The 27,879-nt window shown below is 34.6% G+C and overlaps 1 protein-coding gene across 1 annotated transcript in view; it reads right to left on the bottom strand.

Annotated features, from left to right (window-relative positions):
* ADAMTS20 (ADAM metallopeptidase with thrombospondin type 1 motif 20) overlaps nucleotides 1-27,879 on the bottom strand; it is a gene marked incomplete at its 5' end in the record, with an annotated part of 176,311 nt that overhangs the window by 41,912 nt on the left and 106,520 nt on the right. The window contains one exon of the mRNA XM_080659619.1: nucleotides 4,004-4,171. Coding sequence (XP_080515745.1) covers nucleotides 4,004-4,171 — 168 coding nt within the window. The remainder of the gene's footprint in view (nucleotides 1-4,003; nucleotides 4,172-27,879) is intronic.

Raw genomic sequence — 27,879 nt, 5'->3', positions numbered from 1 at the left:
ATTTATATATGTTGGAAATATAGAAAATATGAAATTACAGAAATACAAAATCACTTAAACATGCTAGCATTTAACATATAGGTTTTTGTGGGGGGTTTTTTGTTGTTGTTGTTTTTCAAATGAGGGGCTTTGGGAAAGAAGCGCACTGGCCAGTAGATTTGTGAGATTTTAGTTCCAGCTCTGATCTTAAAATACTAGAAAGACAATGATGGGTCTCAGAAGGGACCCAGGTAAGTGGATGATGTCATGTGGCTCTAGATTCAGTAGGGTATTTGTTAGGTAGTCAGTGAGATTTTTTTCATGTATTTTTATAGATTTACAGCAGGTTTGCCATCATCAAGGGGAGGTGAGAATTCTGGATTTCTTTTTTTTTTTTTTTAACATAAAAGAATTACATTGGATGGGGAAAAAAAACTTGTAGACAGACAAAAGTATGGTGATTACCAGAGGAAAATGGGGGTGAGGAGAGGTAGAAGGGGGATAATGGTGATGGAAAGAAACATAACTTGGGGTGGTGAACACAATACAAAGTACAGATGATATATTACAGAACTATACACCTGAAACCTATATAACTTTATTAACCAATGTAACCCTAATCAATTCAATTAAAAAGATTACATTGGATGGCACTGAACTAAGTGGATGAAGCATGAGACAATGAAGAATCTAGCACCATTCTAGCCTTAAACACTTGAATTTATAAGTGAAGCTCGTATTCCCAAATAGGTAAAATTAAGTGGGGGGAAATCTGCCGGAAGCCAATTCCAGCATGTCATAATTACAAGAGTTTTATCAAAAGGTTGATGAAGCTTGGGGGCTCAACAAAGGCTGAGTCACATATATAATCATCTGTTGGAACTGCTAAAAAGCATCTCCCCCAAACCTGAATAGGATAATCGTTTGTTGCCAGACCGCTCCGGGCATCTTAATCTACATGTTATTGCCTCCTGTTGGCCAAACACCTGAACAGCTGTAGGCTATTCCCAAATCTGACAATGCTTCTGTACCCTACCCTTTTAAGTGTATTATCTCCACCTTGCCTTAGGACAAATTGTGTTAATAAAAAGCAAGGGGTCCTGAGACAAGAGAGTCTTTAGCTCCTTTAGCTGAAGCTCCTCTGACCCCCAATGTCTTTCAAAATTATCTTTCATCTTTGGACTCCTACTTAATCATCTATGCACAGCCTTTCTCCAGATTGCTGAACCCTTCATAATGCTGGGACAAGAACCCTGGCAAAAATCTTTTTGGTTCCAGAAGAGGGAGGGGTATACGTTTAAAAAAAAAAAAGAATTGTAGTATTTAATTTTCCTCTAAAGGTATACATCTGGACCCAGAGGACAAATGGCCCTGGATAACAATGTTTGTTCCTGTTTAGCAGCAGAGATTAAAGTGTATTACTAAATCCTTTCATTAAAAAAATGATATCAAGCACTGAATGGAGGTGTTACATCAAAACTCATTTGAGCCCATGTCTGGTCACAATTTGCCAAATGAGTCTCTCTATTTGAGGTATAATGTAAAATAGTAATAAAATAAAATTATTTTATAGTGAGAGATTGTATTAAAGCTCTGTTACAATTTATGCAGTCAGAACCAAGTAGCAACCAGTGATTATCTCCTAACTACTTCTGAAATTACACTTCTGTTGGACATTATTATATGTAGTTCAATGACAGCCTGCAATTGTTAATTAGCTTCATGTGGGTACTTTTTATAGCATAAATCAAAAGCCAGCGGCTTAACAAGTGGTCATTTGTTTCTGGCAGAGATGTGGGGACTGTGTGGGCGTCTGCAGCTAATTTCTGTGGTGAGGAAAACCAACTGAAAGAGAAGAAAGCGGGGTCTGTACAAGACCATCCGTGTTCTATGGTCTCTGAGTATTCCTAGCTGTATCTTAGAAACCCCTGAAACATGCTCCTTTAGGGAATCCTACAGAATGTCATACTTGATGTAGGCCAAGGCCAATGTGTTAGCACTGACGATTGATTCACTGTTGTGGGGTTGGAGGTCAAAAGTCAGAAAGGGTCCTTCTTGAGTACCAACCCAGCAGCTGCAGAATCTGGGAGATCCACAGGAATGCTGGTGGGGAAGAAGAAGCAAAAAGTTTCTCTCACTTCCGCTCCCATCCCCAGAAGCTCCTGCCTGATGTCCGAATTGGGAGGTATGTGCCCCAAGCTGAATTCAGTGCCTTTACTCTGCTCCACCCTCTGTGGGAGCTACTTTGCCATTTTTCATTCCCCCTCTTCAAGCAAAATCACAATATGACAAATATAACTAATAAATTATGAGGTGGCAAGTCCTTTTTGCAACTATATTGCAGTATTCAAAGCCAGAAGTATTAAGCTAGATACTCAGCAAAGTGCTTAGTGAACAAGATATCCATTGGTGTCCAAGGTTCAGTGGCCCAGGATAATGCGGGAGAAGTAAGCATGGGTTAGATTCGCCTTCTGAAGACAAGGGTAAGTCATAGACGATACCAAGAGACATGGTCACATCCGAGTTCTTCTAAAGCTCACACTCTATGCAAGTAAATAATGGCAAAGATATATGCAAGGAGACCATTGTACATTTGGGAACAGATGAGGATGAACTAGATAGGGGTGGTCACAAGGAAGATACAAGAGTTGCCTGGAGAGAATTGAGAGAACCTGTTGAGTGACTAACTGTGGGGTCAAGGGAAAAGGTGGCAGATGGTGTGGTATTTCTTTCTTAAACGACTTAGTAGGTAGTAGTGGCATTCACTAAATATAACAGGCTAGTAGAAGATCTTTTAAATCATGGCCTCTGCTAAACCATTAAGAATGGTGTTATTTCCCTTACTAAAGTTACATGTAGAAGCAAATGTTTGAGAATGTTTGCTCTGAGGGATTAAAAAACAGGTGCGTCTGCCCATACTTTTCAGTCAAACATTAACCCCATTTCTCAGTCACTGAGGCTACCTCTCCTACAAAGGAACCTGAGATGCTCACTGCATTTGGGGGCTTTTTTATTCACTGAAAACACTTTGACCCCACGGCACTCAAAACCCGGTGCCCTGCACCAAGGCTATGAACCCACCGAGTAGATGGTGATGACTTAGAAGTCCAGGGGAACCCCAATTTTTCTAATAAACATATTTCCAACATCAGACAGAGATAAGGGAGCTCCATCAGCAGAAAACTGGTTTCTTTTTCCTGTTGCAGGACTAGGCCCTTTAAGGAATGTGTAAGCACCCTAAGGTACCGCTAAGAGCAGCCAGAGGCCGAGTTGAAAGCCCAAACTCATTGGAATCAGGCCTCGGACAGTTGTTCTAGTTAAAGTTTCTGACTTCATTCGTGGCCTTGACTCCTACCTTTCCCAAGCTGGTCTTTACTTGACAACCATGCTGAAAGATCTGCCTCCCCCAATTTAGATTTTTGAGCTTACTTCCCTGAGTATGCCAGGGCAGGTATTCATCCTTCTTTTATAAATTGAGTTCTCAGCCTGGATGCCAGCTGTGTACCAGCTTCATTTTTTGCTGAGTTTTCCAAGTGTGTGTGATTCTAATCTTAGTTAGGGCTGGGCACCCAGTTCTGTCACTTAACTTTCAACCTCCAGTTAAAATTCCTCTGGAACTTAACTAAGATTCAACATTAGCTCAAACCCAAGACTTTGGTGTGGAAACAAGGCAGTTACTAAATACCTCATCCTATGTATTTCCTGTTAAGGTACCTGGAACAATATTATGATCATCAGTAACCCCACTAGTATTCAGTAATAGAATTTCTTATAAAGTTTACAGCCACACAAAAAAAATTAAATGACTAATTTGTTATTTAACTAGACAGTTAGCAAATGTGGTTAACACTGTACAGCATTAATTCAGAGATTAGTACAAAAAATGTATAACGGAAAAAAAGCACATTTTGGTGGAATAAAACTTTCAAGGTTATTCAAAGCATACGGAATAAATTAAGATATCCTCTTTAAATGCAAAGATATTCTCTTTAAATTTATATAATTATAAAAATACATCACATACCTCCTTCCATCTTTTGGCTTTCCATGCAGGGCACCTGCCAGATCTACAAGCTTTGTGAGTTCGAGGTTTCTGGAGATGACTGCAGTACTTTTCTTCTAATTTCCCTTGAACTTGGTCAACACAAAGCACCTCACGGTACTTTAAACCTTTACCACAAGAAGCTGAACACTAGAAGACAAATACAAATGCACTTGATTCATTTTATCTTAATTTAAATTTATCTACAAGAAGTATGTAACATAAAGCAATCAAAACCTCATTGCTTTGATATTTCTAATTAGACAGAATTGAAAAGTTGCCAGTACACCCTGGGTTAATGTTGATATCATAAATTATTTTTTTATTCTATTAAAAATATTGTCTACAATATACCAAGCACTTTTCTGGCACATAAATGCTTTTAGATCTTTTAGGATTTAAGACTATCTGAGGTTAACTCCTGTTATCACACATAATCCAACAAAAACTTGCTCTCAGTTTTGTATAGTCACCAGCTTTTCTATTTTTAACCCTATATGCTTTTTCACACTGCAAAGTATGTTTGGGATGTTTGAAAAAAATGCAGTGATCTCTTGATGCAGACAACTAATTGAGAAAGCTGAAAATGTGTTTTTAAAGTACAATTCGGTTCTGGCTTGGTTTTTGCATCAACCTGGAAGATGTATCTCTTTACCATCAGTCTTCCAATATACTAGTGTTTAGTACAAAACAAAATGACTAAAATCTCTGTAAAGATATAGATAAACAATGATTTGAATTTGTTTTAGCCAGTTGCCATTTCATGAGTGAGGCCAGGACTATGTAGTAGAGAGAGCTTGGGCTCGGCATTAAATACCAGCTCTGCCACTAACTAGTCCTAGTGGGGTAACTTTAGGCACGTTTTATCACCTGTCCAAGCCTCGGTTTCTTCACTTATAAAATGGGGATAACACCACCAATATTAAGGGTTTATTATGAAGATTAACATGAGACATGAGATAAAGAATATGAAATGTCTAACTCAGACCCATCACCCATGGTGCATCTTTAGGAAATATCAGCTTCCTCTTCTATTGTTTTCCTTCACATAGTCTCAGAGAGGACACTTACACATGTGAGCATGATATATGCACCAGGGAAAAGTTAAGCAAAGAAGATGCAAATTCCAGACAAGTCCTCTCATAACTCTGAGACAGCTGCTCACATATGGTTTCATTTAGAAACATATCCCAAGTTCTGAGGACCTTAGATAATATATTATACATTTTATGTATATTCTGAGTTCAAAGACTTTTAGACTAATGCAGATTATTTGATGCTTAAAATATTGTAAATTGAAAATAGTTTGGGAATAATTTACCTTTTTATATTACCTGCAATACTAAATCCCATTTGTGTAGACAATTAATTTAAATTGTTGTCTTGAGTATTGACTTATTGTTATCATATCTGAGATGTTCTCTTCTCTTCCCATTAACACATACAGCCTTTACATTCCACTAACACACTTAATTTGTGAACATATCTACAGGTCTCCTAAACTGTATTAAGTGTACATTCTTTCCTGCGATTGACTATCTTTTTCAGACCTAGCTATATGCTCTACTCATTTTGGTCACTTGTCTTAGGCACTTCCCTGTCTGTTTCTTTAGTTCACTGTTTATTTTTCCAAGAGTATAACATATTTTATACCCAAAACATCATATATCTTCAAGTATTAAGCATATACTATCAGGGAGTATACATGCATATTCACATAGAGAAGAGAGTTTTTCTCCTAAGGTGTGTTATTGTTTCTAACTTTAAAATTGTAACCATTTGAACAAAAGAAAATTCATTACTCTCCATGTTAGCCCATCTTTAAAATGTAGTAATTATTGTGAATATTAATTATGGCAACACAGTAGTACTTGTGAAAAATGAATGTTATTTTATTCATTATAAATATCACTTTCTACAATATACCAAGAATTGCAGATTCATTAAATACCATCTCTTGCTTTTGCCCTAAATTTACCCTCAAAGTATTCATAATCTAAATAACACATATACCTATTAAGTTAATAATGGCAGGGAATATCTTAAATATTAAACCCAATAAAGATCAGAGAAAAAAACATAAGACACTAAAAATCATTAAAATTATACAATAAAAATTATAATAGACTTAAGAAATTCATGGGAACTGGTCATTTCTTTCTGCGTTATTTTATAAGTACTAAAGGAAAAATTAATATTTAAACTCAGTCTTGAAGAAGTAGGTTTGTTGATGAACAAAGATGAATGGTTTTATATATTTCGATATGCCTTATCTAGATATTGCTCCTGTGTGTCTGATTTGCAAACTTCTGAGTTCTTTTAACAGTGCCAAGAATCCAAGAATCACTCAGTAAGTGTGCAGTAAACTGTTTATAGGAATAACCAATTCATTTACAAAACTATGTAATGTAAGAGGAGAGAGACATTAAAGATTTTTCTCTATAGGCAGTATCTGTGAATGGCCTATAAAGTTGGACACTGCAATACACTATCAAAATTAAGATTATTCTCCACAAAACTGCATATTCTAACTTGAGGCCATCTTTGATTCTTCCTCTTCTTCGTCCCTCAAGAACTGGCAAAGGCTCTTTATTGTCTTTAATAGTAAAACCCAAAACTTAGTATTCTTTCTTGCTTTCTTCACCCACCAAATTTCAGTTAACACACCTTTCCAACCTTACTTTCTATCATGCAACCTTTGCTCTACTCAGGGATAATGTAATCACTTCTCTTTAATGTGACATAGTCACTCAACAGCAGTGCCTTATTCAGATGCTTCCTTTTACCTCATTAATCACTTCCCAGCTTTCTAAATCTTATCCTTAAAGTTCTGAGTCAACCCCATTTCTAGGGTAAACACATATCAGTCTTCCATTTCTCTGAACTCCTTCTGTCTGAGGCTCACTCTGTTTTTATCACTTCATTTTCTATTTTTGCCACATGCTTCATCTACCCAGCCTTCTGTAGGTCAAGGAACTTTTAGATCACCCACAAAATGTCAAGTACAATAAATATCAGCTGATTAACTGAGGTCAATCCTTGGTATAAACAAATTTTATTTGTTTTTACTAAACTATAAAATAACTTATTAAAACATTTTAAATTCCATGAAAAATATTTATTGGTTAATAAACTCAAGTTCCTCTAGAAGAAAGACAAAAAAATAGAAAATTAAAGTATTGCAACATAGATTATATCTTTGTTTCGCTTTTAAAGCAGAGCTCGCTTTCTCCAATATTAGAAGAAAAATAACTATGTTATCATATCTGATTAAATCCATGTAGGGATTTAAGTAAAAAAAGAACATGTTATACCAAGAATGATGTATTAGTTGGAATGAGGCAATATTAGTGTAAATAGTGACTTGCTACCTTCCCTCTCTCAAACCACAGTACATTCTGAGTTGTAAAGATTCCACAAAAATACCCCATTTAGTAGGAATACCCAACATGCCAGTTCTTTTTTCTTGTACCCCAGCAATCTTTTGTTTATTTGTTATGCCTCTGAAACCATCCTATTCCCTTGAACTTTTATTAATGCTGTATAATTAAAGTATTCTTGTGCAAAGAATTTTTCTTAAAAATCCTCTATCATTCTTAGTTGACATAATCTTAAATTCTCAGATTTTTTTCATAACTACTATGGAATAGTAGATATGCTCTTCAGAAGTGGCAGCATTAAATGCAAGCAACTTACATTAACCATTCCTATAAATTAGGTGAAGACAACTGTCTACTTATGGAAAACAGGACATTCTAAACAAATACAAAATTTATAAGTGCTCAGACTGTAATAGATTCTGCAGTTATGTAGGTTATTGGCACTTTCAATACCAAGGTGAGAACTGAAATCAATCAGTCCACTCTTAACATGATTAACTTTGAGACAACTCTATTTTTATTTTAAAGTTTAGTTGTATATTACAGAATAAGATTACTTTTGATATTTGAAATGTGGATTATTGCTTCATTTGTTTACATATAATACTTCAGCCTGACCGGTGTGTCTCAGGGGTTGAGTGTCAACCCATGCACCAAGAGGTCACGGGTTCAATTCCTGGTCAGGGCTCATACCTGGTTGTGGGCTCAATCCCCAGTGGGGGTCATGCAGGAGGAAACCATTGATGTTTTTCTCTCATCGGTGTTTCTCTCCCACCCTTCCTCTCTAAAATCAATAAAACTAATTTTTTTAAAGAAAAGGAATTAGAAAAAAATCACTACAGAAGAGTGAATGAATTGACTTAATTTGTGAGACACTTGATTAGCTCTGGAAACTTAAATTGCTAAACAAAATAAGGAAATAAAATTTATCTTCAGGTCTAGAAAATGGAAAACCTTGTGTGTGTGTATGTGTGTGTGTGTAGACTATCATAAACTATTATGCTTACCTGATTTTCTATCCTCTCTGACAATAGTGGGAAACACACTAAGAGAATTGGTATATAACTTAATAGGCAATAAAGTAGCCTGACCTTAGTTATGCATAAAATGGCTTTTATAGACTTTACAAGCTGGCTAACCATAGGTAATTTATTTAACCTCACTCAACCTCTATTTTTCATATGTAATTTTGGTAAAATAGTATCTATTTCATATAAATATTTAGGTAAGGATAAAGAAAATCGCCAAACTCAGAAAACTCTAAAAATAAGAATACCTATTCTCACCACTTTTATTGAACATTGTATTGAATATCCTAGGCACAGCAATCAGATAAGCAAAGGAAATAAAAATCCCTATTTGAGATAGAATGATACTATATAACCTTAAAGATTCCACTAAAAAACTATTTATAACTCAATAAAGTTGTAGGATAGAAATTAATATTCAGAAATCTGTTGTATTTTAATATACTAATAACAAATGATCAGAAAGAGAAATTAAGAAAACAATCCTATTTACAATTGCATCAAAAAGAATCATAGCCAAGCTGGTGTGGCTCAGTGGTTGGGCATTGACCTATGAACCAGGAGGTCATGGTTCAATTCCCTGTCAGGGCACATGGGCTCGATCCCCAGGAGGGGGCATGCAGGAGGCAGCAGATTGGTGACTCTCCATCATTGATGTTTCTATCTTTCTCTCCCTCTATGAAATCAATAAAAATATATTTTTAAAAAGAATAATATACCCAAGAATAAATTTAACTAAGGAGGTAAAAGACCTATTCTCTGAAAACCATAAGACATAATGAAAGAAACTGAACAGGAAAACAAATAACTGGAAGGATATTCTGTGCTCATAAACTGGAAGAATATTTACCCAAAGCAATCTATAGATTCAATGCAATGCAATCCTTATCAAAATATAAATGGCATTTTTTTTCACAAAATTAGAATAATCCTAAAAATATATGGAACAAAAAAAGACCCTGAATAACCAAAGCTATTGAGAAAAAACAAAGATGGAGGTATAACACTCACTGATTTCAATCTATACTACAAACTATTATAATCAAACAGTATGGTACATAGATCAATGGGATGAAATAGAGGGCCCAGAAATAAAACCATGCTTATATGGTAAATTAATCTATGAGAAAGGAGGTAAGAAAATACAGTTGGGTAAAGGCAATCTCTTCAGTAAACGGTGCTTGGAAAACTAAACAGATACATGCAAAAAAAAAAGTAAACAACTGCTTTCTAACAACCATACACAATATAAACTTGAAATGGTTTAAAGACTTAAATATAAGACCTGAAACTGTAAAAGTCTTAGAAAAACATAGGTTATAAACTATTTGACACTGGTCTTAGATATTTTGGATGTGCCTCTAGGGTAAATGCAACAAAGTGAAAATAAATATTGGGGGACTACATCAAGCTAAAGAGCTTTTGCACTGTGAAGAAACCATCGACTAAACAAAAATGAAACTTACTGAATGGAAGAAATTTGCAAATGATGTATCCAATAAGGGGCAATCAGCCCAAATACAGGGTGGACAAAAGTAAGTTCATAGTTGTGAGCATGCAAAAACACAGAGTTTATACTTTTATTATCATTTATTAATTACTAGAGGCCCGGTGCACAAATTATGAAAAAGCCTCAAAAATTTAAAAATAGGACTATCATATGACCCAGCAAACCCACTTCTGGGTGTTTATCTGAAAAGTCCCAAACACCCTATGTTCACTGCAGAATTATTTACAATAGCCAAGATATGGAGGCAACCTAAGTGTCCATCAACAGATGAATGGATAAAGAAATGTGGTATACACAATAGAATACTACTCAGCCATAAAAAGAATAAAATCTTTCCATTTGCGACAACATGGATGGACCTAGAGAGTATGATGCTAAATAAGTCAGACCAAGAAAGACAAATATATGATTTCACATATATGTGGAATCTAAAATAAAAAATAATGAATAAACAAAACAGAAATAGATGCACAAAGAACAAATTGATGGCTGTCAGACAGGAGGCAGGTAGAAAATGGGTGGAAAATGTGAAGGGATTAAGAAGTACAAACTGCCAATTATAAAATAAGTCACAGAGATGTAAAGTGTAGCATAGGGAATATGGTCAATAATATCATAATAACTGTGTAGGGTGCCAGGTGGGTGCTAGTCATATTGTGGCAATAACTTTGTAAGGTATATAAGTGTCCAATCACTATATTACACATCTGAAATGAATACAATGTTGTATGTCAACTATAATTTAAAAATTGTTAAAATAAATAACATCAGCAGAGGTCAGTTAGTCATTCAAGGTCAATTAATCAGAACTAGAGGTATCTTATAACAATAAAACTATTGCTCCTCTTAACACTCCTCTCCATTTGCTGATCAGGAAATATTTAAAGTTAAACAGAATATTTCAAAATGTGATAATACTATTGTAAACATTTTATTCAATATTGCTTAGTCACAAACCACTTCATGGATGGTTAAAAATTATGGCAATTTGTTTTTCACCTATCCTAAATAATCTAACTAGACATAAATATAATAAATTTTCTCTCAGTCATTTGCCTTAATTTTAGTTTTCTAATGTTGCTATTAGACAAAAAAAAAAAAAAAAGACTAACAAGAAAATACTAAACCATATAAAAATAAGTGGTGAATTGCTAATAACTTTCACTTTGCTTTTCAAAATATTTGGAATTTTCTAATTGCTTTTTCAAAACATAAACCTCATACGTCATCAATCATGTAAAGAAACAAATTTTTACTTTATTTTTAGATATGACATCTGTCACAGGTCCATAGTCATCTTGCCCTCACTGGTTTATCTCAGTGGTTAGAGCATTGGCCTGCAGACTGAAGGGTCTCAGGTTTGATTCAGGTCAAGGGCACACAGGCTGGATCCTCCAGCACTGGTCTGGGTGAATGCGGGAGGCAACCAGTAGATGTGTCTCTCTCATATTTCTCTCTCCCTCCCTCTCCGTTCCACTCTCTAAAAATCCATGGAAAAAATATCCTCAGGTAAGGATAAACAAAAAAGCATAAAAGCTCACAGCCATGTGGCTGGGTATCACACCTACCCAACTGTTCACTGCATGGCAGATATTAGCTAATTTCTTCAGACAACCAAGGAAAACCTACTACCCCGTGACAAAGAATTCACACGATTTTTGCTTTAGGAGAGTTAAACTCACAGAAATGTAATCATTACACAGTACAAGTCTAACCCTCTCATTACAAACCATAAATCATTTCCATCAGAACAAATTCATCTGAATAAGAAGCATCAGTTTAAAATGCATAAAATGGAGTGATTCTGACTTAAAAACAAACATATTGGAATAGCTAAAACATAATTAGGTATAGGGTGTCTCTCTTGGAATACCTTGAGGGGATTAGTGTTTTCCTTCATCTCAAGGAAATTCCCTAGTCTTCAGGAAAAGTCCAGAGTATCAATGAGTTTCTCAGTATAGGTACATGTAGTATTTATTTTTGTTTTGCACTTTTTCTAAACCAAGCTATTTCATGTTTCTGTAGCAAAGTTGAATTTTTTTAATGGAAAAATTTTAATCGTAGCTATTTTGGTAAAGATTTTATTAAATGATGTTTTGGTGATTATGTAAAATGCCTTTATAATACTACTAGTGGCCCGGTGCACGAAATTCGTGCACATTAAAAGGGAATTAATTAGAGGAAATATTTTAATATTGCTATTTGCCCTTTCTCTATAATAGAAGTGTCAGAGATGAAAGAAAATCAATAAAATGTGTATGGAAATAATATATAGATTTATTAAGAAATAAGCAATAACAGCAGCATGTCCCTGGCTGGCGCCTGGTGAGGGACGCAGCCTCACGTCCCCCGGCCTCACTATGCATGCAGCCCTGCCCACCCATGCCTGTCACGCACACAGCCTGCTGCTGATCGGTTGTCACAGCATGAAGGCATCACGACCATTTGCATATTACCCTTTTATTGGTATAGATTATGAAACAAGAGGTATGTCTATGAAATGACAAATTAAATATGGAATTGATAGAGTTTCAGGTCAATATAGACCAGAAATTAGATAATATGTATTAGATATTATACTCCATGTATGCATCTATGCATATATGTGTTTTTTCTTTCTTTCCAATTTTTAAGAAGCCTATAACATTTTCTAAATAAAATAGAGGCTATATCTAAGCCCCAGGAACAACATGGTTTTGAAATCTTTAGGAAGCTAATGATACCTACATATCTAAGAGAAAAACCTCTCACTATAGTAAAATCTCAGAAGTTTTATACAATTGCTTCATAATTAAGGGCATTATCTACAGTGGTGGAACACTTTTAAACTGAGCTCCTCAATTATTAGAGAAGTAAGACATTAAAGTAGTTAGACTAGAATAAAACATCCACATAGAGTAAGGTACCCCTCTGTTTAAACAAAAACAAACAGAAAAAGATAAAATATGCATATTAAGATAAAGTGTCAAATCTGTAAAATACTGCTGCTACTGTTCCTTTAATTCAACACATATGTGCACTAAGGAGTGAGATACTAAATCTATCAACAGGGACCCCATTCATAGTATTTCCTGAAAGATTATACTAAGAGTTTTAAAGTTTAATGGAGTTTGAAATTTTCCTTTTTAACCTGTTACAGACATCCTTTGATTATGCAGCTTTAATAAACCAAGACAGCATTTGGTTTTAAAAATATTCATCACTAAAATATTTTATTCTATTGTATTGATTATATGTAAAACTGACACCTTCAGACATTTAAAAAATTTTTAAGGCAGATTTGAAAAAATGCTGAGTTCCAACTTAATGGTCAAAGAAATATATGCTTAATAACATCCTGTAAACTTTCATTACTTTCATATCTTTATAATACTGGAATTGTAAAATTATCTTCTATAAAATTTTACTTTTGAACATATATGTGTATAGATTTATATACTCACAATAGATTTAAAGTTTTAAGCTAGTCAATGCAATATGGCTTATTCAACTGGAAATAATATTTAAATATATTTTATAATCTAATTGTTAATATTGTCTAAATTATGACTTTGGAAAAGTTTTGTGATTTTTTTCATTTTCAAATATAAAACCTGGATGAAAATTGCAATAACTCATGCAAGTACTTTATACAGAAATTTTCACTTATCATACAATATTATTTCCCACACATAAAATAAATCAGCATGAAAAGTCACCCAGTTATCTCATAATTACTCTATTATTAGATTCGTTTTGTCCAATAGTAAGATTTGATAAGCAATCATTATAAACCTGCAAACATTACTGAATGAAGGTTTATTTGCTAGAAGCAACAGAAATTGTGATTCTAATTCAAAATGTTAAGCACCATCTGTAACAAGAAACACTCAGGAAAAACTGCCATTAGTTTAAAACTTGTAATGTATTCTTTTATCTTTCTAATAGTATGTAGTTTGTTTGTACTAAAAAGGGGTAATACACATTTCAAACTTCCCTATAAAATCTGTTTAGCAAGTGGAACTAATCTAAAGAGTTCCTGTTTGGAGTTTTTATTGACTCATTGAATAACACAAATCTTTATAATTATATGATTAAGAGGGAAAAAATGTTATTGCCCGTATGAGAATAATATAAATCTTGTCTAGTTTTAACTATCCTTTTGGGGCCATTACTGTGAATTTACTTTTTCTGGATGTCTTTATACAAATCACAGCACATAGGACTTGTAAGACCATATGGCACATCCCATGATGAAAACCCCATTCCTGCCTCACCCCCTAGGAGCTTCCGTCAGAATCATGAGCATCTGCCTTCCTGTAGGAAACAGAGCACATCCCTCTATCCAGTGTGGGCAGACTATGGAAAGGTAAAGAGACCAGGAAAATAACTAAAGCATACCTTTTAATTTTTTTTTTACTTTTAAGGCACTAGTTACTATGGTAACATTTACAAAATTCTTAAAATCAAGTGCCCGCAGAATAGCAGGATTTACCATTCCACATTTCTACAAATGTTTTCGTACTAGCTGTGGGAGTTAACAGAAATAAAGCCAAGAAGTTTGCTTTTAAGTGGGGCTATAAAGATCTGAAAGGAATATGCACAGAGAACTCTCAGATGAGAAATAAAAAGGGAGCTCTATGAATACTTTGACAAAGGAAAAGTCAGAACTGAAATTAAAATGTGCCATTCCACATAATTGTGTCTCTTTATCATATGCAATAAAAATTTTGAGGCAAGAATGTTTTAGGGATTGATTTAATATATCAGGGAATTAAAGCTAATTTAAAAATTATCTTAAGATAAATATGAATTATTTGTGTTAAAATTTAAGGCGGGGGTTCATATTATTTACTACTAAGGAGTAGAGGATAGAATAATAAAAAGGGCCTGGAATCTTGAATAAAAAAATTTACATTTGACTCTCAGTTGTCAGTGGCTGAGCAATCTTGTACTTAACTTTGCTGGTCCTCGGTCTTCTTATCTTAAAGTGGCAGTAATAATACCTACACCTCAGGGCTGGTGTAAGATTAAAGAGAACGTATGACTGAACCTAAAACAGTGCTTGACTCAATATTCCAAATGCATATGAAACCTCCTTCTCCTTTCTTTTTCTTCCTTTCCCAAATACTGAGGAAATATAAAAGAGATAGTGGAAATATAACTGTGGCATGGATTCCTCTAGTAAACACTTGAATGGAACACCATCAAGACTTTTACAGAGAGACTCATTCTGTGGTGAGATAAGGAGGGTAAACATTCCAATGGAATTTCAGTAAGATCCTGTCTGTTTCCCTGGGGGGGGGGGTGGGGGGGAACTGTTTACCTAGATGGTGAAAAACACATCAGACATACTTCAAGTTATTTCCAGAGTGAGGAGAAGGTAGAGAAAGTGAAACAGAAGGTGAATAGATATTGGGTTAAAAAAAAACCACAAAACAGTTTCAGTTAAAAACAGTGGAGTGATTGACCATACATATTCATTTATTCTCCTCAATTGTTTTCAACCCACAAAGTCAAAGTAAATAAAATAGGTTTCAGTAACTTCAGAAGAAGCAGAGAGGATAACAAGAATAGAGGTCAATGTGAAGCAAGGCCAACTTGTACCCAAAACCCCCCGAGAGACTCAGCACCAAGTAGTGCTGCGACTCCTCTACTCTGCAGCCAGATAGGGGCCTGTTTCCTGGAGAACTTAAACTGCTTGGGCTTCAGCTGGGGATGCTGGGGTAAAAGGAAGGGAATTTCTCACATTGAATCTTGACCCATCGTCTCTCTGCCTGTACCACCCTTCCTCACAAACAGGGCATTAGGGGTTCTTCTCTGACAAACTGGGTCTCCAAGAAAAAAGAACTTAAAATATTGATTTGCAGGGAAAATCATCAGTCACTGAACTCTGTGCAATTGCAGAGCTTTCAATGAATTCCCTAGTGTTTTACTGTTAAACAAAAATGAGGTGCAGAAGTTCATCAACTTTTGAAGAAAAGCTTTAGTAGGAAAACTAGAAAACCAGTCACTCACACCCTAAAGAAAGGGTCCCAGGGATGAAGAGGCAAATGAGAGAATTTCCCCGCAAAATAGAACAAAACTGTAATTAATGAGACAGAGAGTAGATGTTGTTTGGATAAAACAAGAATACAATACTGTGACCCTTCAAAACAATCAGAATGTAAGGAAAATCTTTTGATAGTTAAAAATATTTTAACTAAAATAAATAATTCAGTAATTGGTTTAGTCACTGACATTTACCATTAAGTAAAAGCAAATGACAGGGATATTAAAACGGGGAAATAAAAACAAGAGAATTAGAGAATCAATCCAAGAATATTAATAATTATCTACAAAAAGTTCAAGAAAGAACAATGAAAATGTTTGCATAGAGCTCAATTAATATTTGACAAAGGAGGCATGAACATACAATGGAGTCAAGACAGTCTCTTCAATAAATGGTGTTGGGAAAATTGGACAGATACACGCAAAAAAATGAAACTAGACCACCAACTTACACCATACACAAAAATAAACTCAAAATGGATAAAGGACTTAAACATAAGACAGGAAACTATAAAAATACTTGAAGAATCCATAGGCAGAGAAATCTCAGACATATGTCGAAGCAATTTCTTCACCGATACCGCTCCTAGGGCAATGGAAACTAAAGAGAAAATAAGCAAATGGAACTACATTAAAATAAAAAGCTTTTGCTCAGCAAAAGAAACCATCAACAAAACAACAAGAAAGCCCACTGTATGGGAGAACATATTTGCAAATGTTATCACTGATAAAGGTTTAATCTCCAACTTTTACAGGGAACTCATACAACTTAATAAAAGGAAGATAAATGATCCAATAAAAAAATGGGCAACGGACCTAAATAGAAACTTTTCGAAAGAAGACAGAAGGAAGGCCAAGAGACATATGAAAACATGCTCAAAGTCACTAATCATCAGAGAGATGCAAATCAAAACGACAATGCGGTACCATCTCACACCTGTCAGAATGGCAATCATCAACAAATCAACCAACGACAAGTGCTGGCGAGGATGCAGAGAAAAAGGAACCCTGGTGCACTGCTGGTGGGAATGCAGACTGGTGCAGCCACTGTGGAGAACAGTATGGAGTTTCCTCAAAAAACTGAAAATGGAACTCCCATTGAACCCAGTAACCCCACTTCTAGGAATATATCCCAAGAAACTAGAAACACCAATCAGAAAGGATATATGCACCCCTATGATCATAGCAGCACAATTCACCATAGCTAAGATTTGGAAACAGCCTAAATGCCCATCAGCAGATGAGTAGATTAGAAAACTATGGAACATCTACACAATGGAATACTATGCTGCTATAAAAAAGAAGGAATTCCTACCATTTGCAGCAGCATGGATGGAACTGGAGAGCATTATGCTAAGTGAAATAAGCCAGGCAATGAAAGAAAAATACCACATGATCTCACTTATTTATGGAAAATAAAGAGCATTATAACCAGATGAACAAAAAGATAGATACAGAGGCAATAAAGATCGAACAGACTGTCAAATTATAGCGGGAAGGCTGGCGAGTTTTGGGGAGGTGGGGGGAAGAGGTCAACCGAAGGACTTGTATGCATGCATATAAGCACAACCAATGGACACAAGACACTGGGGAAGTGGAATGAGGGCATGTGACAGGGGGTAGGGGAGGCTGGGGGAAGGTCAATGGGGAAAAAAAGGAGATATATGTACTACTATATGTAATACTTTAAACAATAAAAAAAGGAAAAAGAAAATGTTTGCATAGAAATTATCTAAGAAATAATACAACCAATTTCTCAACACCAGTCTCCTTAATGGAGGGACCTACAGAATGCCTGGCAAACTAAATTTGAAAACATTAAGTCACTTCATCATGAAGTATCAGAACACTAGGGATTAAGAGAAGAAACCAAAAGCATCAGTGGCTCAGGTGTAGATAAAAGGTATATACAACAGACTGGGAATTAGATTACCAGAATTCATAATAGCTGAGATTGCTAGAGGATAAGGAAATTCTGAAGAAAAATTTCAACCTATAATCATCAAAATTATTAATTAAATGTGAGGGTTTACTAAACACATTTTGAGATTTGCACAAATGGAAAAATGTAACTTTTTAAAAATGTATTTTTATTGATTTTAGAGAGGAAGGGAGAGGGGGAGAGAGAGATAGAAACATCAATGATGAGAAAGAATCATTGATTGGGCTGCCTCCTGCAAGCCCCACATTGGGGATTGAGCCCACAACCCGGGTATGTGCCCTTGACCGGAATCGAATCTGAGACCCCTTAGTCTACAGGCCAACACTCTATCCACTGAGCCAAATCGGCTAGGGTTGTACCTTTTTTTTTTTTTTTAAGATACAGGGAAAAGAAGTGGCTATTTCTTTTTAGGAAAACTATATGATTATTGTTCTTCATTTTGAGCTGAAACTGATATACATATATGAAATATTCACCTGTAATTCTTATTCTGCACCTTGAAGTAAGACTACATCCAATTTCACAGGGCAAATATTTGAAAACAGCTGTTTTTCTCTTTTTGTTTTCCTGGTTAAATTTATCTATCTAGTCCAACTCTTTATTCCAATCTCCTTTGTTATGACCCTCTCAAAATGTGGCATCTTGAGTTTCATTCATTAGTAAAAACATGGAAAAACATGGTCTAACTGGAAAGAACATAGCTGTAAATGGTATTTATAACCTTATTATGAACACAGCACCCAACATAATCAAATTGCATCAAATTTCAGTTTTTAGTAGTCACCCAGTTTTCTTAAATGGTCGATTATATTTGACAAAGAAGGCAGGAAAATACAATTATACAGAGGCAGTCTATTCAATATATGGTGTTGGACAAATTGGACTGATAGATGCAAAAAAATGAAAGTAGACCACCTTGTTACAAAATACACAAGAATAAACTCAAAATGGATGAAAGACTTAAAGCTAAATCTCAAAACCACAAAACTCCTAGAAGAGAACAAAGGCAGTAAAATCTCAATCATTTCTCTTAATATTATTTTTTCTGATATATCTCTTTGGGCACGGAAAACAAAAGAAAAAAATAGGACTACATCAAACTAAAGTCTTTGCACAGCAAAGGAAACCATCATCAAAATGAAAGGACAACTACTGAATGGGAGAACATATTTGCTAATGATACATCTGATATGAGGTTAATTTCCAAAATTTATAAAGAACTTATACAACTCAACACCCAAAAAAAATCCAATTTAAAAAATGGGCAAAGGATCTGAATAGACACTTCTCCGAAGAAGACATACAGATGGCTAATAGACATATGAAAAGATGCTCAAAGTCACTAATTATCAGAGAAATGCAAATTAAAACTATAAAGAGATATCATTTCGCACCTGTAGAATGGCTACCATCAATAAGTCAACAAACAGCAAGTGTTGGCAAGGATGTGGAAATAAGTGAACCGTTAACTGTGATGGGACTGTAGATTGGTGCAGCCACTGTGGAAAGCGGTATGGAGTTACCTCAAAAAATTAAAAATAGAACTGCCTTATGACTCAGCGATTCCACTTCTGGGTATATATCCAAAGAAACCCAAAATACTACTTCAGAGGAACATATGCGCCTTTATATTTATTGCAACATTATTTATAATAGCCAAGATATGGAAGCAACCCAAGTGCCTATAGTAGATGAGCGGATAAAGAAGAAGTGGTACATATATACAATGGAATATTACTCAGCCATAAAAAAGAATGGAATCTTAACATTTGTGACAGCATATATGGTCCTAGAGAGCATTTTGCTAAGTGAAATAAGTCAGAGAAAGGCAAATGCTATATGATTTTACTTACATGTCGAGTCTAAAGAACAATATAAAAAACAAAACAGACCATTAGATTCAGAGAACAAATTGATCGTTGCCAGAAGGAGGGTGTTGTGGGACTGGGTGAAAATGGTGAAGGGTTGGAGAAGTAAAGATTGGTAGTTACAAAATAGTCATGGGGATTTAAAGTACAGCATAGGAATTAGAGTAAAAAATGTTGTAATAGCTATGGTTGTGCCAGGTGGATACTGGAAATATTGAGGGTTAACACTTTGTAAAGTATTTGATTGTCTAGCTATTATGCTGTACACCTAGAACTAATACAAAATAATATTTAATGTAAACTGTAACTTTAAAAAAGTTAAAAATAAAAACTGTGGTACTTCAGTCAAAAAAACTTTTTGAAATAATACATTTTTTGTAGAAGAAATATTATATGGTTTATTCAAATGAGAAAATGCAGATTTCTGTGTATCTGAATTATGGGACTTTATTTGGTAGAAGAATATGCCATCCTTTAGTTCTTAAAAATTATCAAATAAATCTGATCATTTTATATTGCTTCTTTTATTGAGATATCAGGTACCTAAATGAAATCCTGAAGTTACTCCCAGACTTTTAAATTTTAGTTTCTCATAAAAGAGATTTCCAAAGAGGAAGCTGCTTTTTGTTTTAACCACAGGCTAAAATCTTTCCAATCAATTTCCCTTTTAAAAAATTCTTTAGTCTTCTTAAGAATCAACAAATATATAAGAAAACATTTCCCCAATCTATGAGAATCATTCATAACATGGTTTTCTCTATATTTTGAATTTAAAAGTAACCATAAAAAATCTTCATAGTTTGACAGAAAAACTTAGAGATAATTTTTAATTCCATAAAACACAAAAAATATCTCTAAAGCACTCCTCACTATAGACCATACTCTTAACAGTCTACTTTGCCATATCTAAATAAATAGAATACCTACTAACACAATAAAAATTAGGATATTAGGATGAGTTTCATGTATAAATTACATATCATCAAAAATAGCTAGACTTTCTACCTTTATATGCCCAAATACTACAGTTGGTAAAGTGAATTATAAGTGAGAATTCTAAACTCAATAAAGGCAGAAACTATATCTATAAATGTTTACAAATGAATGAATGAATGAATGAATGCCATGTGGAAAAAAATATATGAACAGCCTGGCCAGTGACTCAGTTGGTTGAGTGTTGTCCTATACACGGAAAGGTTGCCAGTTCAATTCCCAGTCAGGGCACATACCTAGGTTGTGGGTTCGATCCCTGGTTGGGCAAATACAGAAGGCCCAATTGATGTTTTGATGTTTCTCTCTCTCATTGATGTTCCTCTCTCTCTCTTTCTTTCACTCTCCTGGCCCCTTTATTCCTCTCTATATCCTTGGGTGAGGGTTTCATATGTGTATATATATATATATATATATATATATATATATATATATATCTACACCAGCCTTGGGCAAACTACGGCCCGTGGGCCGGATCCAGCTGTTCTATCCGGTTCTCTTGCTCTCCCCTCCACTCCTTTACTTTGAATTTATATTAGTTCACACAAACACTCCATCCATGCTTTTGTTCCGGCCCTCCAGTCCAGTTTAAGAACCCATTGTGGCCCTCGAGTCAAAAAGTTTGCCCACCCCTGATCTACACTAATAAAAGAGAAACATGCAAATTAACCATTACTCCACTACGCCAAGCCATGCCCACCAGCCAATCAGGAGCAAATATGCAAATTAACCCAACCAAGATGGTGGCCAGCCACAGAGCTGGAGCAAGCAGGAGGCTTGGATTGCCCCGGCAATGGAGGAAGCCAAGCTTCCCGCCCACCCTGGCCTCCACTCAAGGCTACAAAGTTTCAATTATAGAAGATAAATAAATCCTAAAAAAATGGCGGTAGCCATGGAGCTGGAGCAAGCAGGAGGCTTGGATTGCCCCCAGCGATAGAGGAAGCCAAGCTTCCTGGCCGACCCTGGCCTCCACTCAAGGCTACAAAGTTTCAATTATAGAAGACAAATAAATCCTAGACACTTGCTTCCAGCCGGCCCTGGCCTCCACTCAAGGAGGCGCTGAAAAGAAAAAAAGGAGGGGCTGGGACTTTGGGTCACCGGGGGTTGATCAGGCCAGGATGGGACGGCAGGGGCCATTGGCGGTAAGCAGAGTGGCAGGGGGGCCAGTTGGGGGTGAGCAGGCCAGTGGGGAGGGATGGTGGGAGCAAGCAGGCCAGCAGGAGGGGCAGTTGGGGGTGATCAGGCTGGTGGGGGGGGCATTTGGGGGCGAGCAGGCCGGCAGGCAGAGTGGTTAGGGGCAATCAGGCAGGAAGGCAGGCAGGTGAGCAGCTGGAGCCAGCAGTCCCGGATTGTGAGAGGGATATCCAACTGCCGGTTTAGGCCCGATCCCTGTAAACCGGCAGTAGGACATCCTTTGAGGGGTCCCAGATTGGAGAGGGTGCAGGTTGGGCTGAGGAACACCCCTCCCCCCGTGCACAAATTTCGTGCACCAGGCCACTAGTATACATATAAAGATATTTTAAATATGCAATCTGTTTTATCTGAATGAGGTAGAGTTGAATGATCTTTAGTTCTACAAAAAGTAATACAGAATGGAGAGCTTTGTGTAATAGATCTTTCTTCATAGTTTTTGCTGTTGTTGTTCTAATTCTACATGGCGCCCTGTAGAGATAAGAAGGGCCTCCTCCTGGTTTCACCTAAGATTGAGATATTGCCAAGGTTAGCAGAGAAATGCTGACATGGACACAGGATCCCCTATGAACTACTATTTTTGAGCTTCTTTCCTGACTGAAGAAATGTCCCAGAGTGAGGGAAGTGCCGTTCCTGATTATCTTCCCTATTTCTAGATGTGAAAATTCTCGTAAGGCCCACAAATAAATCATAAAGAAGTTTCCCTCTGATGAAAGAATGTGAACTCTATCTGGTGGCAGAATAGAGTTAGTTTTTATTGGTGTGGCAATATAAATTTCCTTTTATTCTTTCAGTCTCTTAAAAATAATATGTTCTCACAGAGTACACATTATCATTTATACATTACTAGAGGCCTGGTGCACGAAAATTCATGCACTCAGGGGTGGGGGTCCATCAGCCCGGCCTGCATCCTCTGGCAGTCCGGGACCCCTTGGGGGATGTCCACCTGCCGGCTTAGGCCTGCACCCTGGGGGGATTGGGCCTAAGCTGGCAGTCAGACATCCCTCTGGCAGCCCAGCAGCCCTCAGGAAGCCTGCTGACAATTTTAATTATTGCATCCAAGTTTTCCTTCACAGAATTCTGTTTGATACAGTATTTTCAATTATGTTGTTAGTTTAGTTTAGAGTAGTACTTCTTGCCATTAATAAATATTTCATTAAAAGAAGGTGGGTAGGTAGGAAGAGATCAACCAAAGAACTTGTATGCATATATGACACAGACAATAGGGTGGTGAAGGCCTGGGGTGGGGGCAGGTTAGAAGAGGATAATGGGGGAAAACTAGGGACATATATAATACTTTCAACAATAAAGATTAAATAAATAAATGGAACATTAGTTGCAAAAATAATTTGATTGTCATGTTTTAATATATTAAAAAAAAATTTTTTTACCTGCTGTACCATGAACTTTATGTCCTGATTTACTCTCCACACCTAGTAAATATCACTAATACACAGTAACTGCTATATAAATATCTCCTGAATGAATTAAAATAGTAACTCATGAAGATTATAAATTTGAATTTTTAAAAATAACTGGAAAAGAAATTGGCTAATTGTTCTTCTCTTAAAATAGCAAAGTAGGAAGTTGTAACTCTTCAAAAAATTTTTATGTCATTAAAAATAAACATTCACTATGGACACAAGCCATTAGCCACTGTTTTCCTCATATTTGTTTATTTTCATTTTCTCTGAATCACTCATCTACCTACTTAATGGCAAAAAGTGGAAACTCCTTTACTATTGCTACTTCTTAGGAGCTATGGCTGAGACTGAATGACAGTAGAAGACTGAAATGTAAGCTATTCTTCAATGCATATATCCCACAAGGGACTTACACTCTGAGCAAAAATTTAACTCTTACAAGTCAATAAGATAAAGCAGAAAATTCAATAAAAATACAGACACAGGACTTTAATTGGTACTTCAGAAAAGAAGAATTCCATGGTAATATATAAGGAGAGGCACTTTAACTGTGCATTACAAAATACAAATTAAAGCCACACAAAAAAATACCACGACACCTCTACTAGAATCACTAAGCTTTAAAAGTCTGATAATACCGTGTTGATAAGGATGTGGAACAACTGGAATTCTCATACAACCACCTTAAAAGTTGTCTGATACAATTTACTATACCTGAATATATGCATACATTAAGATCCTGCAATTCAACTGCTGGCTACAGATCCAATAGATCTACATATGCATGTTCACCAAAAGACATTCCTAACAGCATTATTTGTAAGTCCCAAATTAAAAACAATCCCTACTGCTTGTCAAGTGGAAAATAAATATTCATACAAATCATATTCATTCAATTTATACAATAAATACTAGATTGCAATGAAAAACTAAAATTACACACATAAATGAATCTCACAAACCTAACATTGCTACTCTCACAAGCAAATTAAGTCCCACTTAGATAAAGTTCAAAGGCAGGCAACTTACCTATGATATTTGATGTCAGAATAGGGGTTACCTTTTGGGTGACTTTAAGGGGATACATGGGTGAATTTCTGGGGCCACTATTTTTCGTTTGGGTGCAGGCTACACATGTGTGTTCACTTTGGGAAATTCATTAAACTGTACCTTTATGACTTCAAATTCTGTTGGATATCTTATTTCCATAAAAATTAAAAAAAAAACTCCAGTTCAAACTGATTTCTCTCATACTAGAATATAACTTGCTTCAGTGGCTCTCATGTTATTAGCTTTATCTACTGTATTTGGATTTTTAGCTCCTGGGCGAATTCCTAGGAAATATCTAGTTATTATTGGGTAAGTGATAATGACAAGCAAAATATATTGAGCCTTTATGTAGCACGCTCCATGCCAACCACTTTACCTATTGTTCCATTTAATCCTAATAAAATGTCTTCTTTAGGTAGCTACTATTTCTAGCCTATGAAAATAATCTCTAAGAAATGTTAAGTGATTTGTTAAAGGTCACTCAGTTACATAATAGCAGTTGACTCAAGCCTAGGCATTCTAACCCACAACTCACTCAACTATAAGATCTAGGGTAAACTTCATAGTTAACATTTCAGCAGTCTTAAGAATATCTTCAAATTCTTTTGGTAAATGAAAGTTTACATTTCTCTTGGTGAAAGCAAAATTACAACCTCTTACATGAGACTAATATATAAAATCAAGTTACGTTCCATCAGATGGGCCCTGAACCTGCAGTTTGTAATCCCAATGCTCTCAAATAAACTCGGCTCGTTGTCCAAGTTTTTTACTCTCTTTAAACACAAACTTGACTGATCTCATAATTATCATGACTTTTCTAATTTTTTCACTACAAAAAGAAGCTTGTTCCACATTTGCTAATTTTTTCCTATAATAGTGACAAAAATGTGATATTTAATAGATAATTTTTTTAAAAGACCCATCTTGAATCCTTTAAGGTAAAGGAGATATATAAGAGTGAATGAGAAAGCATCTGCTTTTGGAAAATTTTACTAATTTCTAGTATTATGTGATGTTATCATTAACAGCATGCCAACTATAAAAACTCTCAGAAATACATATATTTAAAACTTTGAAGAAAAATTTTCTCATCTGTTTAAATAGCTTCCAAATCTTTCAAAGTTGTATTAAACATGAATGCCATTTGTTAAAATATAAAAATATTGCTCTTTCCAGTACTTCAAGAACTGAATGACATCAAGGAAAATTGAAAATTTGTGAGACAAATTTCAACAAATGTTTTGAATAATTAGTATACTGGATTTAAAATCACTTATTAGTATATGAAAGGAGCATTAGTGATAAACTTGGCTTTATGAAGGTATATATTTTTGCAAGGTAATTTTTAAGCTATGGAAGCTACTGATATCACATATTGAAACAACCAGATTTTTGAACTGCTATAATAGTGTTGATAAAAGATTTTCAAAATTAATAAAACATTCTATCATTTTCTTAAAAATGAGATAATTATAACAATACTTCAGTGAGAGAAAAGTGTTACTCATAAAGTAAAAATTATGTTTAATATTATATATTCACCTTATATTTTTAAATCTACATTTGCATATATTCTACAAATCACAAAAATATACTTACATATTAAATATGTTTGCAATGTATAAATATATTATAAAAATATATAAGGGTCAGTCAATTACATAATAGCAGTTGACTCAAGCAGCCGAGCCCCTCTTTTCAGACCCTCAATGTTCTTTTGTTACACAAAGCTGTTAAAACCAACAAACTGCAGATTTACTGGGTGTGTGCTGCTACCACTACTCACTTCTGGAAGTACTTTTGTTGCATTCTGTTATATATTTAGTATACACACTATATTTTATATAGAGATTTATATATATATATATATATATATATATATACACACACTTATACAGTTTATATATATGTATATATATATAATATATATATATATATTACAAAATGCTACAGAAGTCTATTCTTTAAAAAAAAAAACAAAAAACACTTTGATGGAAAGTGCCAGAATCAAAAGGGTTCAAGTACTGAGATTTCATTTTTTAAAAACAATTTTCTTATTTTTGTGTGGAAAAAAAACAATCTTTAATGGAAAAGAATACTCTCTTTACTTCTTCTAGGTCATCACCAATCCCAGAACACACTGAAGTACTCATTATTTGTCTTACCAAATACGATTTCATTCTATGTAGGGAATAAAAACATGTAGGAAAATGAATCACTTAAATGAGACTTAGTGGGAAAATACAGAGATTAATATAAATTTATTTAAAGAACATTTGTTGCAACAGTTTGATTATGTTATGTGTAATATTCCATGCTATATATATATATATGAAAGAGGAAAGTAAAACTTCACTTACCTTTTAAAGACTATCTTGATCATAAGCACATTTATTTTTAATGTACTAAGTAACTTTGTATCATAAATTTTTATTGTTTATAACATATAAAAGGAAATTATAAAATTTCTAGTATTTAAAAATTGATAACTAAACAAATCATATATTTTAATATCAATGTTAGTTTCTAAAAAATTATCTGAAAAATAGCAGCAGCTTATACATATACTAAGTAAAATTATAAAAACATGTACTATTCAAATAATTAAATGTTTAATTATAGAAATGAAAAGTTGTTATTTAAGGAAAATATACCACCAAAAGAAAAGAGGCATTCATTACAATAAAAGATTTGTTCAGTGACTTAAAACATTTTAGGTATTAATCCAAGGAGTAAAAATACAACATATACATATGAATTAGGCAAAGCACAAAGCCACAACACATGTTATTAATAACAAGGGTTAAAATACAATCATTTTACATTGACTAATCCCAAAAAATAATCATTAAATTAACAGACATAGGTTAAGACTTATTTATTCCTTTCTTTAATCATAGTTGTAAGTTATTACAAGATTTCCCACAACATGGAGAAAATTTAAATGTACAGTAACAACTTTTCTTCTTAGTTACATTTTAATGATTTAGCATTTCATATTTTTAATTTTGCTTTAAAATGAAAAGTCTGAAATTTCATGACATTGATATATATGTATATGTATACACATACGTATACACACACATTCTTAATTTTCTAATCTAGTGAACAGGACCTGTTGAGATTAAAATTATCCATGAAAGAATATTAAACTGATATGTTAATAAGAGGTATTTTGAAGTTTGGCTAATATGTAGCAATACTGAAAGAGGTAAAAGGTTATATCTAACTTTAACAAAACTTCAGGTCCCTTAAACCCTTTTAATATAAAAGGCTAATTTAAGGAGTGAAATTCTTCATATAATAAAAGGAATCCAGGAACTCTAATGACATATATATATACTTTATACATATAAAGGTAAATAAATAAGTTTGTAAAAATTCTGATATAAACATTTGTGATTTTTAAAATTCACCTTCAATTTATCAGAAAAATAAAGATTAC

Source organism: Plecotus auritus, assembly GCF_963455305.1.
Source record: "Plecotus auritus genome assembly, chromosome: 3".
Taxonomy (NCBI): domain Eukaryota; kingdom Metazoa; phylum Chordata; class Mammalia; order Chiroptera; family Vespertilionidae; genus Plecotus; species Plecotus auritus.
Note: the sequence above shows the minus strand (reverse complement) of the source record. Positions and strands in the feature narration are given on the sequence as shown.